This window comes from Dictyostelium discoideum (assembly GCF_000004695.1).
Source record: "Dictyostelium discoideum AX4 chromosome 5 chromosome, whole genome shotgun sequence".
NCBI classification, from domain to species: domain Eukaryota; phylum Evosea; class Eumycetozoa; order Dictyosteliales; family Dictyosteliaceae; genus Dictyostelium; species Dictyostelium discoideum.
Window position 1 is genome coordinate 3,521,448 of NC_007091.3, and position 18,227 is coordinate 3,539,674.

General features: G+C 21.2%; 8 protein-coding genes across 8 annotated transcripts in view; all 8 read right to left on the bottom strand.

Moving 5' to 3' along the window:
• Positions 1-1,028, bottom strand: part of DDB_G0289991 (hypothetical protein) — a gene marked incomplete at both ends in the record, with an annotated part of 1,203 nt that extends 175 nt beyond the window's left edge. Inside the window, one exon of the mRNA XM_630853.1 lies at positions 1-1,028. This exon is cut by the window's left edge and continues 175 nt beyond it. Coding sequence (XP_635945.1) covers positions 1-1,028 — 1,028 coding nt within the window.
• Positions 1,029-1,842: 814 nt separating this feature from the next.
• On the bottom strand, positions 1,843-4,028 carry DDB_G0289993 (acyl-CoA oxidase; the record flags this gene model as incomplete). Its single annotated transcript, XM_630854.1, has 2 exons — positions 1,843-3,810; positions 3,894-4,028. The coding sequence occupies 2 exons, from the start codon at positions 4,026-4,028 to the stop codon at positions 1,843-1,845; spliced, it is 2,103 nt and encodes a 700-aa protein (XP_635946.1).
• Positions 4,029-4,379: 351 nt separating this feature from the next.
• On the bottom strand, positions 4,380-5,756 carry DDB_G0289995 (hypothetical protein; the record flags this gene model as incomplete). Its single annotated transcript, XM_630855.1, has 1 exon — positions 4,380-5,756. The coding sequence occupies one exon, from the start codon at positions 5,754-5,756 to the stop codon at positions 4,380-4,382; it is 1,377 nt and encodes a 458-aa protein (XP_635947.1).
• A 469-nt stretch (positions 5,757-6,225) lies between these two features.
• Positions 6,226-6,681, bottom strand: DDB_G0289997 (hypothetical protein; the record flags this gene model as incomplete). Its single annotated transcript, XM_630856.1, has 1 exon — positions 6,226-6,681. One exon carries the CDS (start codon positions 6,679-6,681, stop codon positions 6,226-6,228), a length of 456 nt encoding a protein of 151 aa, XP_635948.1.
• A 584-nt stretch (positions 6,682-7,265) lies between these two features.
• On the bottom strand, positions 7,266-8,999 carry DDB_G0289999 (hypothetical protein; the record flags this gene model as incomplete). Its single annotated transcript, XM_630857.1, has 3 exons — positions 7,266-7,533; positions 8,008-8,033; positions 8,151-8,999. The coding sequence occupies 3 exons, from the start codon at positions 8,997-8,999 to the stop codon at positions 7,266-7,268; spliced, it is 1,143 nt and encodes a 380-aa protein (XP_635949.1).
• A 406-nt stretch (positions 9,000-9,405) lies between these two features.
• Positions 9,406-10,260, bottom strand: DDB_G0290001 (hypothetical protein; the record flags this gene model as incomplete). The annotated part of the gene is made up of 1 exon (XM_630858.1): positions 9,406-10,260. The coding sequence occupies one exon, from the start codon at positions 10,258-10,260 to the stop codon at positions 9,406-9,408; it is 855 nt and encodes a 284-aa protein (XP_635950.1).
• Positions 10,261-10,756: 496 nt separating this feature from the next.
• DDB_G0290005 (myotubularin-related protein) lies at positions 10,757-16,339 on the bottom strand (the record flags this gene model as incomplete). Its single annotated transcript, XM_630859.2, has 5 exons — positions 10,757-14,383; positions 14,525-14,707; positions 14,806-14,941; positions 16,249-16,274; positions 16,337-16,339. 5 exons carry the CDS (start codon positions 16,337-16,339, stop codon positions 10,757-10,759), a joined length of 3,975 nt encoding a protein of 1,324 aa, XP_635951.2.
• A 599-nt stretch (positions 16,340-16,938) lies between these two features.
• On the bottom strand, positions 16,939-17,636 carry DDB_G0290007 (hypothetical protein; the record flags this gene model as incomplete). Its single annotated transcript, XM_630860.1, has 2 exons — positions 16,939-17,379; positions 17,494-17,636. Coding segments are annotated over 2 exons (584 nt in total), but the record flags the coding sequence as incomplete, so codon positions are not given.
• Between the last annotated feature and the right edge of the window lie 591 nt (positions 17,637-18,227).

The window sequence follows — 18,227 nt, forward strand, 5'->3', positions numbered from 1 at the left end:
AGGTATGATTGAACAAATTCATTAGAATATTGATAACGTAACATGAATAATGGCCAATTTAAAGCGGTTGTTATGAGAGTACTTGTAATTTTGTTACAAACCAATAAAGAAAGGTTTTTATAAATTTTTGAATTTGGATTCTCTTTTTCTTTATCTTGAATTTTCTTTTGGAGTGCTCTTTGAGAAATTTTAATTAGTTTAGTTGTTCCATACAAAAATAAACTTGGCAAGAATGCATGGAAAAGGTTCTTATATTGTAAACCATTACCTTGATCCTCTCTTAAAATGATCTTTTTAATGATTTGAATTAATGGCATAGAAAATGGGGCAACACTAATAACATTGGTAAGAAATTTCAATGGATACATTAAAAGACTATATGCAGAAGCGGAAGCAACAACTTTAAGAGGTCCTTGACTCCATTTGGCACCTACAAAACCACCGAGGGCCATTTCATCAATTACAACGATTAATGTTGCAAAAACATTTTCAATTACTAGAGGTCTAACCATTAAAGAGGTGACACCACCATGTTTGTAAATTGATTTTACAATTGATGAAAGGGTTGAATTACTTTCGAATTTTGAAAATTGACGTGTAATTAATTCGATTGGAGGATATGAAAAAAATAAAAAACCATATTTAATCATTTCTAATATTCTTTGGTTTTGTAATTTTTTAAAATTTTGTTTTTCTTGTTCACTTAATTTTTTAAAGAATTGTTCATTATAAAGTTGTCTTAGATTTGGATCACTTAAAATATTATAAGCTTCAGTAATTATTACATTGAAATCTGTAAAGTGTTTTCTCTCCTCTGGTGATTGACTGTTATCAATAGTTCTTTGATTGGTTTTAATAATTGCAACATATGTTGCCTTTAATTCTGCTTCACTAATTTCGTGTTGTTGTTGTTGTCCATCTTGTGTAAAATATTTATACAATTCTCCTAATCTAGAACAACATTTTTGAATGGTTTCAATATCTTGATTGATATCCAAAGTTGTTTCTACTTCAATTATTTTTGGCATTTTTTTGTATTAATAATGATGATTATTTAAAATTTCAAAATGGTCTGCAACTTAAAAAAAAAAAAAAAAAAAAATAACAAAAAAAAAAAAAAAAAAATTAATAATATCCACTTTTTTTTTATAAAATATCTTTTTTTTTTTGGATTATTGGGTTTTTTGTTTTTTGTTTATGATTAGGTGTTAAAAAATATCCATTATTTTCCTTTGTTTCATTAAAATAAATAAAAAATAAAATTTAAAAAATAATTTTAAAATAGTTTTTAAGAAAATAAAAACATTTGTTTTTTTTTAAACACAGTTTGTTTTAATTTTTCCTTTATTCTATTATTTGTTTTCTTAAATTTATTTTTCAATATTTGTTTTTTTTTTAAAAGCGTAATTTTTTTTTTTGGTTAATAATAGTTTTAAATTTTTTCTCAATAGTTTTTTTTTTTTTTTTTTTATCATCACTAAAATTAGGCATTACAGAAGAAAATACAAAATATTTTGAAAGAAAAAAATCAATACAATTAAATTTAAGGGAAATTAAAAAATAGGATATTATTTTTTATTTTTTTTTTTATTTTTAATGTTAATTTCATTGTTATGTAAAGACACCCAATATTAATTTTTAAATAATTGTAAAAATTTAATTAAATTAAAGTTTAAAGGAATTGGAATGGTTATAAAGTAAAAATTAAAAATTAATCAAAAAGAAGTATATTTTGAAATTAAAAGTAATAAAGAAGAAATAGAAGAGGGCGATGAAATATTATTACTTTTATTAAATCTTTTTTAAAAATATAATTAATGATAATATAATCTTTTATTTTTTTTAAAGTTTACTATTTATTAATGGTTTAATAGTTTCATTAAAACCTAATGGTAAAGAATTTTTATTAAATGGTTGAGTTGAAGCCCATTTATAAAGAGTTGAATAAACATCACCATTATAAGAACCTAAAGCACTACCTAAAGTAGTATTACAGAGATCAAATGAATCAACTAGTGGTACTAAATTTGGACGTAATAATTTATAGAAATTGATTAAACTCTTTTTTAAGAAATCAATTTGAGATAGTTCAACATATTGATCTTGAAGGAAATCAACTAAATTTGAATTAATAATCCAAATACTATAAGTTTGAAGTAATTGTATTAAAACAGTGGTTATCGATGAAGAACAACTTGAAGAATTTGAAGATAATAATAAAATTTGATCATAAAATGATTGAATTACATATAATTGACAATGAGCTTTACTACAATGATTAATTTCAACATTAAGATCACTCCAAATTTGTGGTATATCTTTATTTCCATTACTCATTTGCTCTTGAATTGATTCAGCAATTGATTTGATTAAAATGAATGAACGATGTTTAAAAAGTTGTAATAATGAATCTGGATGAATTATTGAATTTAAACCTTTCTCTTGAATGAATTGATTTATATTTTCAAATGATGATTGAAATTCATCATTTATATATTTAACTGATTTACCAATTGGTTTATTGTCATCATCAGCAGTGGTGGTGTCAGAACTACCACCACCACCAGATAAAACTTTACGTAAAATAGTTAATAAATATTTTGTAGTTTGTTGTGGTAATAGATTACTTTCACCTTCAGCAGAGCTCATATGAACATAATTTGACCAAAGATAAGGTAAACCACTAAATTGACTATAACCATGACCACCACATGATAAACGACAACTTTCAATACCATCAGAAGTTGATTGAGTCATTAAACTTTTTAAACCACTTGAATTTGCATGTAACTCTGAGAGAAGTGTAGTATCTTGATTATGTTTTACAGCTTTCATCATTTGATCAAATTCAATTGAAAATCGTTTTCCAGTGAAAAAGTAAGCAAAAGTTTGAGCTAAATAAGGTATGATACGATTCATTTGATTTGAATATTCAATGATTTTCTTCTCTTGTTTATCTAAACGATTTGATTTAAATTGTTTTCTAATTGTAGAATAACGAATTGCAATTGTAACAGCACGTGATAAACTTACGAATGAATTCTCAATCATGCTAGATCTAACACCAACCATACCAGCATAGATCAATTTTGGATGTTTTGGTTTCTCATATTCGCCTTGTTCATTCACTCTAAAGAATCTTGATAACATATTTTCACGTGGTATTCTAACATGGTCCAATCTTAAAAATCCATTATCAATTGAATTGAATCCTAACTTTGGGCCAATATCACCAACGGTGACACCTGGCAATGGTGAATGGTCATCTAAACTTCTAACTTGTAAAATGAATGGGTGTGGTCCATAATTTTTTAATTTACCATCAATACTTGATGGAATTAATAATTGAGCAAAAACAATAGTATGAGTTGCAAGTTTACCTAAACCACCAATCCAAAATTTAGTTGATGTCAAATTTGGTGAATTTAATTCAAATTCGCCAGTTTCTTTAATAAAAGTACAAGTAGTTTCAATTCCTTGAACATTTGAACCATGACCAATCTCTGTTTGTGAATATGATCCAAAATATTGATAATTTTCAAATTTTGAATATAATCTATTCATTTGTTCATCACTTGCTAATGATTTAAATGCACATGCAAATACAATATCATTAATAACGAATGGTATCTCTTCAAATAATGATTGATAATATTGATCACGACCAATCTCACCAAATCTTTTCTTTATTTCAATTAACTTTGATGAAACATATAATGCTCTCTTATATTGTTCTTCTCTTGATAAAAAATGAATTTCTTGTGGTTTTGAAATAATTTCATCATTATCAATAAATTTTTTAATTTCATTCTTTTTTTTTTTTTTTTTTAAAAAAAAAATTAAATTAATAAATAAAAAATTATAGATTATTAGAAAAAATAAAATAAATTTACTTTAATATTTATAATATTATGATCATTATTATTTAAAATAAAATTTAATTCTGAAACTGAAAATGTTGATTGACTTCTTTCAAATTCTAAATCTTCATTTTTTTTTTCATTTTCATATGCTTTTGGACAATACATTTTTTTTTTATTATTATTATTTTATTTGTATATGTTTGAAAGTTGCTTATAAAAAAAAAAAAATTGTGAAAATATTTTTTTTTTCATTTTCTCAAAAGATTTTTCTTTTTTTTTTTTTTTAATTATTTTTATTATTTTTTTTTTTTTTCTCAAAATATCGTCATTTTAATATCAATTTGAAATAAATATCTTTTAAATTTTCAAATAATAAGATTTTAAAATCTTTTATTTTTTCAAGATAATTAATATATTATTTACTTAAAATAAATAAAATAAAATAAATAAATAAATTCTTATTTCTTTCTTTTTTTTTTTTTTTTTTTGATTATTTTTTTATTTTTTTTTTTTTTATTAATTTTTTTCATTAACTTTTAAAATATGTTTTGGAATATCATAAGAAATTAAAGTTTTATCAAAATTTGGAACTAAATAAATTTCAGTTATTGAAGGTGGTAAAGTATCCATTGTTAATTGTTGTTTAAATGAACGACCAAGTTTTAGTGATCTTAAATTCTCTGGTAAATTTGATAAAGGTAAATTATAACTTTTTCCAAGATCTAAATAAATGATTGAATTTGGAAGTGCACCATAAACAAATGGTTTATTATAATTTGAAAATTCTAAAATATTAACACAATCTGGTAAACAACCTGGTGAAATGATTTGATTAAATGCTTCACCAAATACTAACATACCAACTGAATTACCAATTAAACCAGGTGATAAAGGTTGATTGAATGAGTCACCAAATGTTAATGAAGCAACTGAATCTGGTATACTATTAATCGGTGGCAATTGATTATAGTTTGGGCCTAAAATAAGGGTTTTAACAGTACTTGGAATTGAACCAACTTCAAGAATTGGGTTTTTATTTGTAAAACTTTGATCAAGTGATAGCGTTGTCACCGATTCTGGAATGTCACCAATGGTTAATGTACGACCATTAACTTCACCCAAATTTAAATCTTGTACATTCTTTGGCAACTTTTCAGCCAATAATTCAGTATTACATCTTGCCAAACGCAATATCTCCACTGATGGGGGGATATTCACCATTTTAAAAGCAGTGTGAAAATATTGTCCGAAAATAAGTGTTTTCAAATTTGATGGCAATACATTCAGTGGTAGTGAAATTGGTGAGAATTCATCACCAAATTTCAAATAGGTGACACTCTCTGGAATTGAACCAACCTCTAAACTCTGATTGAATTTTCTACCAAATGTAACGGATTTAGTAGTGTCTGGTATGAAACCTGTAGTTAGCTTCTTATTGAATAAATCTGTTATTGTGATCACTGTACTTTGAGTTGGAATTGATTTAATTACATAATGTTTGAAAATCACTTGAATTATAGCTTGAGTTCTCCATACTTTATAAAATATATTTGATTTATCATCACAATGTGATTCATTGAATACATTGAATCTTACACTATTATCTAATAAAAAGAAATTATCAATCACAATATTATTCAATATAATCTCTTCACTATCTATATAAATTGATTGTGATGATAAATCTTTTGAACTACCTTGTTTAATTTTACTTAAATCTTTTGAACTACCTTGTTTAATTTTACCTAAATCTTTTGAACTACCTTGTTTAATTTTACTTAAATCTTTTGAACTTTCTTGTTTAATTTTACTTAAATCTTTATCATCATCATTAAAATTTTCTTCTTTTTCACCATTTGTTTTCTTTTTAAAAATTTTACCAAATAATCCCATTTTTTTAGATTTTTTATTTTTATTTTTTTAATACGTATAATACAACAATGAAAAAAAAAAAAAAAAAAAAGATGAAGTTTCAAAATAAATAGAAATAAAGAGTAAGATGGTAATGAAATAAATGAAAAAAAAAAAATAAAAAAAAAGTAAAATATCCAACTGCAATTTTTTTTTTTTTTTTTTTTTAAAAATAAAAAAATAAAAAAAAAAAATAAAAAAAATAAAAAAATAATTGCAGATTCTAATCAGATTTCAATAAAAAAACGATTTCAATTTTTTTTTTTTTTTTTTTTTTTTTTTTTTGATGATTTTTAAATGGCTAAAAATGGCTCATGATTGTTTTTTTTTTTTTTATATTTTTTTGATTGGATAATTAAATTATTTATTGTTTTTGTTTTTGTTTTATTTGAATATTTTTATTTTTAATTTTATTTTTATTTTTATTTTATTTTTTTTAAAAAATTAAAAACTAATTAATTTTATTGTATAAATTTTTCTTTGATAATTGACCTAATTTATAAGACCAAAATAATGGATTGGATTTAACTTTATCATCTTTAACTATAACAATGTAGGTACCGAATCCTTTTGGAATTGAACATTGAATTGAAGTATTTGTTAATGGAATTTGATCAAAACATTGGAATGTATGTTTACGATATTGAATTGATTGAAAGTTAATACTAAGTTCTGAAATATTAAAGCTATCTAAATTGGAAACTGTAATATTTCCACCAGTTGGTCCAACTCTACCTAATTCTGGTTGAACTATTGCTTTGTTATCTTTATGATAAGAATTATTATTATTATTATTACCATTATTAAAATATAAGAAAACATTTAAATCATTATTGAAACAATAAAAATAAAAATTTAAAAATATAATAAATAAAATATTTAAAATTATAATTTTAATTTTATTCATTCTTTTTTTTATTTATTTATTTATATATAATAAAATTAAGATAAAATTTTATAATTTGTGGTGAAACTGTTATTAATAATAAAAAAAAAAAAAAAAATTAAAAAAAAAAAAAAAAAAGAAATTAATAATGAAAATAATAATAATAATAATAATGTGGTATATTTTTATTATTAAAAATAAAAAATAAAAAAATAAAATAAAAATAAATTTATAAGCACATGTGTTCAAATTTTTAATTAAACCACTACCCCCTTTGATATAATTAAATTTTTTGAAATGATTATATTTGAATGTGATTAATTAAGTTTCCCACCACCTAAAAAAATTTTTTTTTTTTTTATAATTATTATTATTATTTTTTTTTTTTAATTAGTTTTTAATTTTCTTTTCTATTAATAGAATAAAACTGTTGAGAGAAAACATGTTTATTATTAGTACTTTTTTAAAAAATTAAAAAAAATTTTAATTTTAATTTATTTTTTATTATTGTTATTATTATTAATTTAAAGGTTTTCTTGTATGAAAAATTTGAGTTTCATAATAAACAGTAAATTCTTTATTATTTGAAGTTAATTCAAAATTATCTAATTTTGTTTTAATTGATTTATAAATTCTTGTTTTTCATTTGGTGGTAAAATTGAGATATAACTTTGACTTAATGAAGAAGCAATTGTTTTTTCACCAGTTGTAATTTGTGGATTTGGTAATGGTGGTATTAATTCAATAAAATCTGGGTTTAATAAATGGTGTAATTTTGAATCATTTTTAATTTCATCGAAAACATCTCTCCATTTATCACGTAATGATCGTGTTGGACTGACATTTCCTTCACCACCATGATACTTGGTATCACTATGAAGTCTTAAATTTTTTCAAATTGAATTGGATTTTTTGAATCTTGTCCAAATTTTAATTTATGCCAAATTATTACTAAAACACCATTGATATTTCCCACCTTTGATATTTCCCTAACAGATTCAATATTACTAAACCAATGCCATGCCCAGCATACTGTTATACAGTCTATGAAATTATCAGGTAATGGAATTGATGTTGATAATCCATTTAAAACAAAAAAAAAATAATTTATTTGATTGAAAATTAAATCTTGTTTTTTTTTTTTTATAAGATATTATTTATAGATTAATCAATTATTTTAAAATATTTTATTTTAATTAAAAAAATTATTAAAAACAGATAAAGATTTTTAATCAAATAAATTTTATTTACCACTTGATTATATTATTATCAAAAAAAAAAAATTAAAAAAAAAAACTAAAGTTTAAACACATAAATAACTAAATAAAAAAACAGTAAATAACTAACTGTTTTTTTAAAACCAAAAAATAAACCTAAAATTTGAAAAAAAAAAAAAAAACATAATAGATAAAAAGAAGATATTGATAATTGAGCACTTTATTACAATTTGTATTTTTTTTTTAAATGTTTGGTTTTCTAGTATAAAATACTTCAGTATCATAATAAACAGTAAATTCTTTATTATTTGAAGTTAAATTAAAATTTTCTAAATTTTGTTTTAATTCATTTATAAATTGTTGTTTTTCATTTGGAGGTAATAATGAAATATAACTCATACTAAGTGATGAGGCAATTGTTTTTTCACCAAAAGTAATTTGAGGGTTTGAGAATGATGGCGATTTTGTAAGATCTGGATTTAAGTAAATATGAGTGGTTGGATCATTTTTCATTTCATCAAAAACATCTCTCCATTTATCACGTAATGATTTAGTTGGTAAATGATTATTTGCATTAAATTTTGCATCCCTATGAAGTCTAATAATTCCTTCAAGTTGTTGTGGATTTTTTGAGTTTTCACCAAAGTTTGCAATATTCCAAATTATTGCCAATACACCATTTGGTTTTAGTACTCTTGATACTTCCCTAACAGATTCAATATTACTAAACCAATGCCATGCTGTTGCAACTGTAATACAGTCAACTGAATTATCAGGTAATGGAATTGAAGTTGATAAACCTTCTAATACTTTAAAATTTAATGAATTATTATTTTCAAGTTTTACTTGATTTAAAATATTTTCACATTCTTTTCTAAAATCACCACTTGGTTCAATACATGTAATATTATTAAAACCACCTTCAATTGCTAAAACTTTTGTAAATTTACCTGGTCCTGATGCTAAATCAACTATAACTGAATCATTTGATAATCCTAAACTTTTTATAAATTCAATACATTCTTTTGGATATGATGGTCTACCTTTTGAATAATTATCACTACATTCTTTTGTATGATAACCATATGCATTATCTTTTAATTTTAAATTTTCATTAATCATTTTTTAAATAAAAAAAATAAAATAAAAAATATATATAATAACAATGTTAATTAAAAAAAATAATAATAATAAAAATTAAAAAAAAAAAAAATAAAAAAAAAAAAAAAAAAAAAAGGATCTTTTACAAAAAAAAAAAAAAAAAAAAAAAAAAAAAAAAAAAAAAATTAATAAAAATAAAATAAAAAAAAAATATCTTGTCACAAGTGTCACCAAAATTAATAAAAAAAAAATAAAAAAAAATAAAAAATTCTGATTGGAAATTTGTTAAACTTGTACCAAAAAAAAAAAAAAAACAATGTCAGCTATTCACACTGGTTTAGTTAAAAAAATGATAATAATTTTATTTTATTTTTATTATTATTTATTATTTTTTTTTTTTTTTATTTTATTTTATTTTTTTTAAATTTTAAACAATTGGTTTTTTTGTAAAATAAACCTCAGTTTGATAAATCATTGGAAAATCTTTATTATCTTTTGAATCTTCAAGTGAATCTAAACTTTTTTTAATCATTGAAACAAGTTTATCTTTCTTTTCTTGAGGGAATAAGGCAATGAAAGAAATTGAAAGTGTTGTTGCAATTATTTTTTCACAATTTGTGATTTGTTCATTTTTAAATTTTCTTAATTGTAAATTTGGATCAATTAAAGTTTTTGAGAGAGTTTCATCATTTTTAATATCTTCAAAGACTTGTTTCCATTTACCAGTTCTGAATTTTGGTGAATTGTCATCTGTATATTGTTTATTATTTCTGAATAATTCCATTGTACTTTGAAAAATTGGATTATCATCCTCGGATAAATTATTCCAAATTAAGTATAAAACACCACCTGGTTTAAGTACCCTTGTAATTTCTTTAATTGCATCAACATTATCATACCAATGAAAACTTTGTGCTGCACATATACAATCGAATGTACTATTTTCAAATGGTAATGATGTTGCTAACCCATTCACTACTTGAATATCCTTATTTTTATCATCAATAAATTCTTTTAAAACATATGAACAATCAACACGAAATTCTGGACTTGGTTCAACACAAACCACATTTTTAAAATCAGCTTCACAAATCATTTTTGAAAATTTTCCAGTACCACATGCTAAATCCATAATTTTTGAATCAATAGTTAATCCTAAATCTTCTTTTAACATTTTAATTGCTTCAATTGGATATGATGGACGACCTTTAACATAATTTGATGAAACATCTTTATCATGATATGCTTTTGCATTTGAATGTAAATTTAAAATTTCTGTCATTTTCTTTTTAAAATCTTAATTAATTTAATTTAAATCTTATAATTTTATAAAGTGTTTTTTTTATTTATATTTTAAATTTTAATTGGTGTGTTTAGAAAAAAAAAAAAAAAAACTTTTTATACCAAAAAAAAAATCTTTTTTTTTTTTTTTTTTAATTTTATTTTATTTTAATTTTTATTTTATTTTTTTACAACTGAAAAATCATCAGAGGCCTTGTAACCTTCTAACGAAACAAAAAAGGTAAAAAAGTCAAAAAATAAAAAAATATTATTAAAAAGAAAAACAATTAAAAAAATATACCACTATCATAGTGAAATTAAAAATAGTTATGAAAATAAGATTTTACCACATTCGTTTTATTTTTAAATTTTAAAAATAAACTTATATAACCTTACAACTAAAACAAATCAAAATAATAAAAAAAGGGATTGCGAATTTATGATTTTATAATTTTTTTATTTTTTTTTTATTTTATATTTTTTTTATTTTTTTTCTTTTAATTTAGTGCTGTACCAACGGTTGGTGTAGGTTCACGATTAAAAGTTTTAGTTCCTCTCAAAGTTTTAAATATTCTTTTTGAAAATGATGTATTATCATTATTATTATTATTATTATTATTATTATTATTACTATTTTCATTTGAATTATTATTATTATTATTATTATTTGATAAATTTGAAATTGGAGTTGAAGTTAAATTTGGACTATTATTAACATTCCCACTATTATCACCACTACTATTAGTTTGACTATTTTGATCACTTAAATTTGGATGTAAAGTTGGAACTAGAGGTGAAGAAAATATTGAAATTCTTGATTTTGTACCACGTACAGGCATTGTTAATGACATTGCTTTTTTTTTTGAAGGTGATTGTAAAACTACTGTTATATCTGCTTTTGGTTTTTGTTGTTCTAATAATTCTTTCTCTTTTTGTTCTCTTTCTTTTTGATCCCTCTTTTTTTCTTTCTCCAATTTTCTTTCAGCTCTTTCTTTTTGTTTCTTTTCTTTTTCTAATTTTCTTTTTTCTTTTTCTTGTTTTCTTAATTCTTTTTCAAGTTTACTAGCTGATGTAATTGCTGTTGATGAAGTAGTTGTAGTTGTTGTAGCCAATAAAGATGATTCATCGATTGGGTCAAGTAATGTTTGTTGTTGTTGTTGTTGTTGTAATTGGTTTTGATTTTGAGAAATTGAAGATTGAGAATCTGATTCCATACTATAAGTTATAGTTTCATTTGGTTGTTCTTGTTGTTCTAGTTCTTGTTGTTCTTGTTGTTCTTGTTGTTGTTGTTGTTTTTGTAGTTGTTGTTGTTCGATTTGTTGTTGTTCATGTTGTAGCTGTTGTTCTTGTTGTTGCTGTTGTTCTTGTTGTTGTTCTAATTGACTTTGTTCATTTTGTTGGTTAATTTCTGAACTTGATTCCATTTGATTATTTGGATGTTGTGATGTAAATTGATTCATTTCATCTTGTTCTTGTTTAATATCATCACCACTTGGAGATTTCAATTTATCATTATTAACTTGAACTGATTCATTTATAGTTTCATCTTTTGTTGGTGTGGTAGTAGTTGTTGTTGTTGTTGTTGTTGTAGGTGTAGTAGAGGCATTTGTAAGTGTTGTGGTATTTCTAGGTGTAGTTGAAGTGTTTGTAAGTGTTGTGGTATTTGTAGGTGTAGTTGTTGTTGTTGTTATTGTTTCATTTATTTTAATATCTGGTTGAGTAATTGAATTTGAAGATGTAGATAATGATTTTCTTTTTGAAGATGAGGAAGTTCTTGATCTTGAAGATTTTGAAGATTTTTCTTTTGAATCCTTCTCATCAGTTGATTTACGATGATGATGATGGTGATGGTGATGATGGTGATGATGATGATGTTTACTACTACTACCACTACTACCACTTGAACTACCACTAGCACCATCTTTTGATCTTCTTGATCTTTTTTTCTTTTGAAAAGCAATTAAATCACCATTAACATATGATACACCTAATGAATGAGCTATTAAAGTATTTGATTTTCTACTTGCTTTTGGTGGATTTCTCCATTTCAAAAAATAATCAGACCATAATTGAACACCCTTTGGATTTGGAAATAATACACCATCATCATTATTATTTTTAAATTGTAATTGTTGATCTAATGTAGTTGAATTTGTTAAAGGTATTGAAGTAGTGGCAGTAAGATTGGTGGTAGAAGAAGTTTCATTTGATAATTGTTGATTAAATAATGGATTTAATAAAGATGAATTCTTTTGAGCAGATAATAATAAAGTCCATAATGATTGAGTTTCAGTTGGTAAATTATTTTGTTGTCTTTCTTTTTCAGAATCATATAAAAAAGTACCAAAAAGATTCGAATTTAAATGATGAAGAATCACTGATAAGAAACTATCGGAAAATTCAAAACTAGTTGGAAATTGTTTAGTTAATTGCCAAACTACATCAATAAATTGAAGGAATACTGGTGAAGTTTGTTTTGATGAAGTTGTTGTTGTTGTTGTGGTAGTTGCATTTGACGAAATAGATGTATTTGAACTTGATGATGTTAATTGGCCATTTGATGATGAATTTGTTGTTGTTGTTGAAGTTGAAGAAATTGATTGACCATTTCTTGTCATAAATTTATGACCAAATGATAACCATTCCTTTGAAATCAATACAATGAAACCTTTAATAGTACGATAATATGGATCAGCACATAATTGAACCAGTGATGATAATTGACAAGTTCTATCCCAACCATCAATACAATGAATTAAGCATGAAAATCCTTCCAAATGTAAATGAGTTAGAATTTTCTTTGTAACCATTAATAGTTTACTTAATTGATCTAACCAACCAGTAGATTGAATTTCTGACCAACCTTTCTTTTCATTCCAATTTCTAATCACTTTAAATAATTTCAATTGTGATTCACGTAATTCATGAATATTCGATAAACATTCACTTTCAATTTGACATTGACTATAATGTGAAATATCTTCACAATGTGATGAAGATGATGAAGTTGGTGATGATGAAGTTGATTTAATATCAATTATATATAAAGTTTGTTGTTGTTGTTGTGGTTGTTGTTGTTGATTATTATTATTTGGTAAAATTGTTTTTGATTTTCTAATTGCTTGAATTAATAATTCATCTTCTTCACAACGTGATTTACCAGTTTGTTGAGAAGAACGTGATAAAGTTGCATGGGTTTGTTTATGTCTCCAAGTTACAACAGGGAATCTATTTTTATTTCTATGTGAAGATGATTTATTTAAAAGGTAATCTGAAATTGAGAATGGTATTATAAAATGTTGAGGATAAGTTGAACATAATTCATATTTACTATTCATTTTAGTTAGCCTCCATTCATCACTACCATTACTATTACCAATTAATCCTTGACGAGTATATTCTTCAATTGGATCATAAAATAACCAACCATCAATTGGTGATATAACACCTTTAAATGGTGAATAACTCATTGAAAACAATTGATTACTATCTTGATAATTATTACAAATTAATTTATTCATTAATTCAAATGCTTCATTACCTTTTTCATTAAATGGTAAACAATATCTTGTTATCATAAAATCTTTACATCTAATCTCTAAAATTAATGCTTTCTCTGATACACCATTAGAATACCATGTATTTGTACTACAATTACCATTAGTTGAAGAAGTTGTTGTTGTTGTTGTTGTCGTTGATGATAAAGTTGGTGAATTTGTCGATGTTGATGATTCATTTAAATTTATTGGTGTTGAATTTGATTTTAATAATCTTGATCTACTTGATGTTGATGGTTGTGTCAAACTATTCATTAAATTATTATTATTAATATTATTATTACCATTATTATTGTTATTATTATTATTATTATTATTATTTAAATTTTCATTTTGTGAAGGCTGTTTTTCAAGTGAAAATGAATTTAATTGGTCTGTCGATGAATTATTACTTTTATTAATATTATTATTATTATTATTATTGGTATTATTATTATTATTATTATTATTATTGTTGTTGTTGTTGTTGTTGTTTGGGGTAGTATTATCGTGATATTTTACAGTAACATGGCCTTTTAATTTTTTAATTTGTAATAATTGTCCATTTGCTATTGTTGAAACTAGTTGCTAATTTTATTTTTTAAAAAAAAAAAAAAAAAATGGGTGAGTATGAAATAAAAAAAAAAAAAAAAAAAAAAAAAAAAAAAAAAAAAAAAAAAAAAAAAAAAAAAAAAAAAAAAAAAAAAAAAAGATTTAAAAAATACAAACTCTTGTAGAGTCGTCAATGAAAAACATTTGGTAATTTGTTTGATATAATGTACCAATTCTATGAGTAGTTGTCGTTAGTGATAAATTTACCACATTTTTTGTAATCATTAATACAAACTCTCCTGGTAATAATGTAAAATTTTCAACCATTGTTGGTTGCGGTCTATCATAATTTGGTGTTTCCTTAAAATTAAAAAAATACAAAAAAAAATAAAAAAATAAAAAAAAAAAATTAGATTAAATAATTAATTAATAAATAGTTTTTTTTTTCAAAAACTTACATCATCAAAACTTGGATAATCAAAATCTTGAGTTTCAAAATCTTCACTTATTACTGGTGCTTTATTTTTTGTAATTATATTTTGTGAATTTATACGAGCAATTACTGAACCCAAAGCATTATTATTATCATTTTCCCTTTTTTTTTTTTTTTTTTTTTTTTTTTTTTTTTTTTTTTAAATTTGAATAGTTTTTATTTTATTTTATTTATTATTATAATTATTATTTTTGTTATTATTATTATTATTATTATTATTTTTAATTTTAAAAAAAGTTTGTTTTTTTTTTTTTTTTTTTTTTTTTTTTATTATAATAAATAAATATTTTAATTTTTGATTTTAATTCTATTTTATTCAAAATATTGAAAAAAATTTTAAAAAATATAAATATTACTGTTTTCGATATTATTATTATAAATATTATTGATGTTGTTGATGTTGTTGATTTTTTTTTTATTGTTATTTAATTATTAAAAATAAATAAATAAATTTTTTTATTATTATTTAATTAATTTATTACTATTGTTTAAAATTTTTAAAATGGAGTTGGAAAAAATAAAAAAAAAATTATTTATTATATTAAAAGATAAAATGAGTGAAAAAACAAATATTTAAAAAAATAAATAAATAAATAAATAAATAAATAAATAAATAAATAAATAAATAAATAAATAATATATTATATTATATATATATATATATAAATATATTTAATATTATATTAACAATATTTAAAATGTTACAAAAAAAAAAAAAAAATTAAAAATAATTTTTAAAAAACAAATAAATATAAATATATATTAATTTGTGATGATTGAAATTATAATTTAAATTAAAAAACAACAATTGTAAACTATCTAAAAAAATAGGTGATGGGTAAATTCCTATATATTTATATGGGCAAAGGTGAGGTATTTTTGAAATTTAATTTTATTAAAAAAAATAATAAAATAATAAAAAAAAAAAAGAAATAAAAAAAAATAATAAAAAAAATAATAAAATAAAAAAAATAATAAAAAAAAGATATCAAAATGGTGAGTATTTATAGAGTTTTATATATAAATATGTGTGTGTTTTAGTGTGTGTGTATAAGTTTGATGTAGGATGATAGTGGTGACAATATAATTTTTATTCAATTTTTTTTTTTTTTTTTTTTTATTATTATTTTATTATTATTTTTTTAAATACAAGAGCCCTGAAATGGTGTATTTTTATGGGGTGAGTGTGTTATTATGAAAAAAAGTGAGTTGTAGGTAGTGACATTAGAAAAAAAAAAATATTAATAAAAAAAAATAAATGTTAGTAAAAATTTGTTTTTTTTTTTTTTTTTTTTTTTTTTTATTAAAGGAATAAAATTAAGTGTTTGAGGTGTGTGTGATCTTTCAATAAAATAATAATAACTATTTAAATTAAATTCCACCCACTCTCCCACACTTTTTCACACACACATTATCTGTGTTTTTATTTGAAAACTAATTATAGGAATACAAATTGTAAATTAAATTAATTTTTTTTTATTTTTTTATATACTTACCATACTTTTTTTTTAATAATAACAACAATAATGATAATAATATAGTAGTTCTCGATGAAATTAATTATTGTAAAAATAACCAACAAAAAGTAATTTAACAACAATTGATTTAATTATAATAAAACAAACTATTTCCATTTCCTTTTATAGTCTTTTTTTTTCAAAGTTAATTTTGTTTTATTTAATATTTTATTACTTACATATTAAATATTATTATTATTTTGAATTTATTATTATTTTGAATTTAACTTACAAATAAATAATTAATAGATGAAAATAAATAAATAAAAATAAAAATAAAAAAATAAAAATAAAAATAAAATAAAATAAATTTTATTTCTAAAATTAGTGCAACCTTTTTTTTTTTTTTTTTTTTAGGCCACAGAATTAAACCAAAAAATAAAAAAAATCTATATGAATTTGGTAAATAAATTTTGTTTTATCTTTTATCTGAATAAAAAATCAATTAATATTTACCTCTTTTTCTTTTATTAAAAAAAATAAAAAAAAAAAAAATAAAAAATTAAAAACAAAAAAAAAAAAAAAAATTTATTATTATTATTATTATTATTTTTATTTATTAATAATTAAATAGTTTACATTTATTTTTGAGTTTTTTGGGTTAGTTCTTGTTGTTGTTGTTGTTGTAATTGTTGTTGTTTTAATTGTTTATTATGAATTTTTGGATCTCTTGATTTACCATATTTTTTTAAATCTTTTAAATATTGTTTCATTCTTGAGTATTTTGTTTGACCTAATTGAAAAAGGTATTGCCAACTATAAATACCAGTATCATGTAAATCGTCAAACACTAGTCTAATAGCATAATTACCAACTCTTTCAATTCTAATGATACCAACATCTCTTCTACCACTAGTTATCATTGATGATCCTTTTTTACTTTTTTCAACTGATGGAGTTTCAATACGTAGTAATTCTGATGAAAATGAATATTTTATTATTTCACTTTTTTCATTATTATTATTGTTATTATTATTATTATTATCACTATTATTTTTATTCTCAAATGATATTTCTAATCTCTATAAAATTTTTACATTTGTGGTTTTTTTTTTTTTTTATTATTATTATTTTTATTATTATTATTTTTTAATATTTTTTTTATTTTCTTTTTTTTTTTAAATAAATTTGCATACCTTTCCTTTTTCAGATAATTTTATCTCTGTTGGAAATACATTTTTGGTAGTATAAACCCTTCCAAAATAAGAAACTTTGCTATTATTAAAATAAAGTTTATTGTTATTATAACTATTAAATAAACCCCTTTTAATAGAGTTAACTATCATTTGGTAAGATCAAAACAAAATTTGTAAAAATAAAAAAATCATCAAAAAATTTGTAAATGAAAAATAAAAAATAAAAAAAAAAAAAAAAAAAAAAAAAAAAAAAAAAAATAAAAAATGTTTTTTTTTTTTTTTTTTTATTTTTTTTTTTTATTTATTAAACTTACAAACTTTGCACTGGATTATTTGATCATTTTTTAAAGTTATCAAAATATTTTATTTCCAAATAAAAAAAATAAAAAACTCAAAATCTTGTGTATTTTTCTTTAAAAAAAAAAAAAAAAAAAAAATCAGATAATTAAAAAAATTAAAATCCAAGGTCATAATTTTAATTGATTTAATTTTTTTTTTTTTATTTATTTATTTATTCATTTATTTATTTATTTATTTTATTTTTATTTTTTTATTTTTTTAATCGTTAATATTAACAACTAATTTTAATATAAAAAATTTTTATCAAAATAATCTTTAAAATAGATAATCATTATTGATTTAATCTCATTGTCTTTATTTGGTATAATTTAAAATAACATAACATATAGTATTATAATAAGGAATCTTTTAAATAAAATAAAAAAAAAAATAAA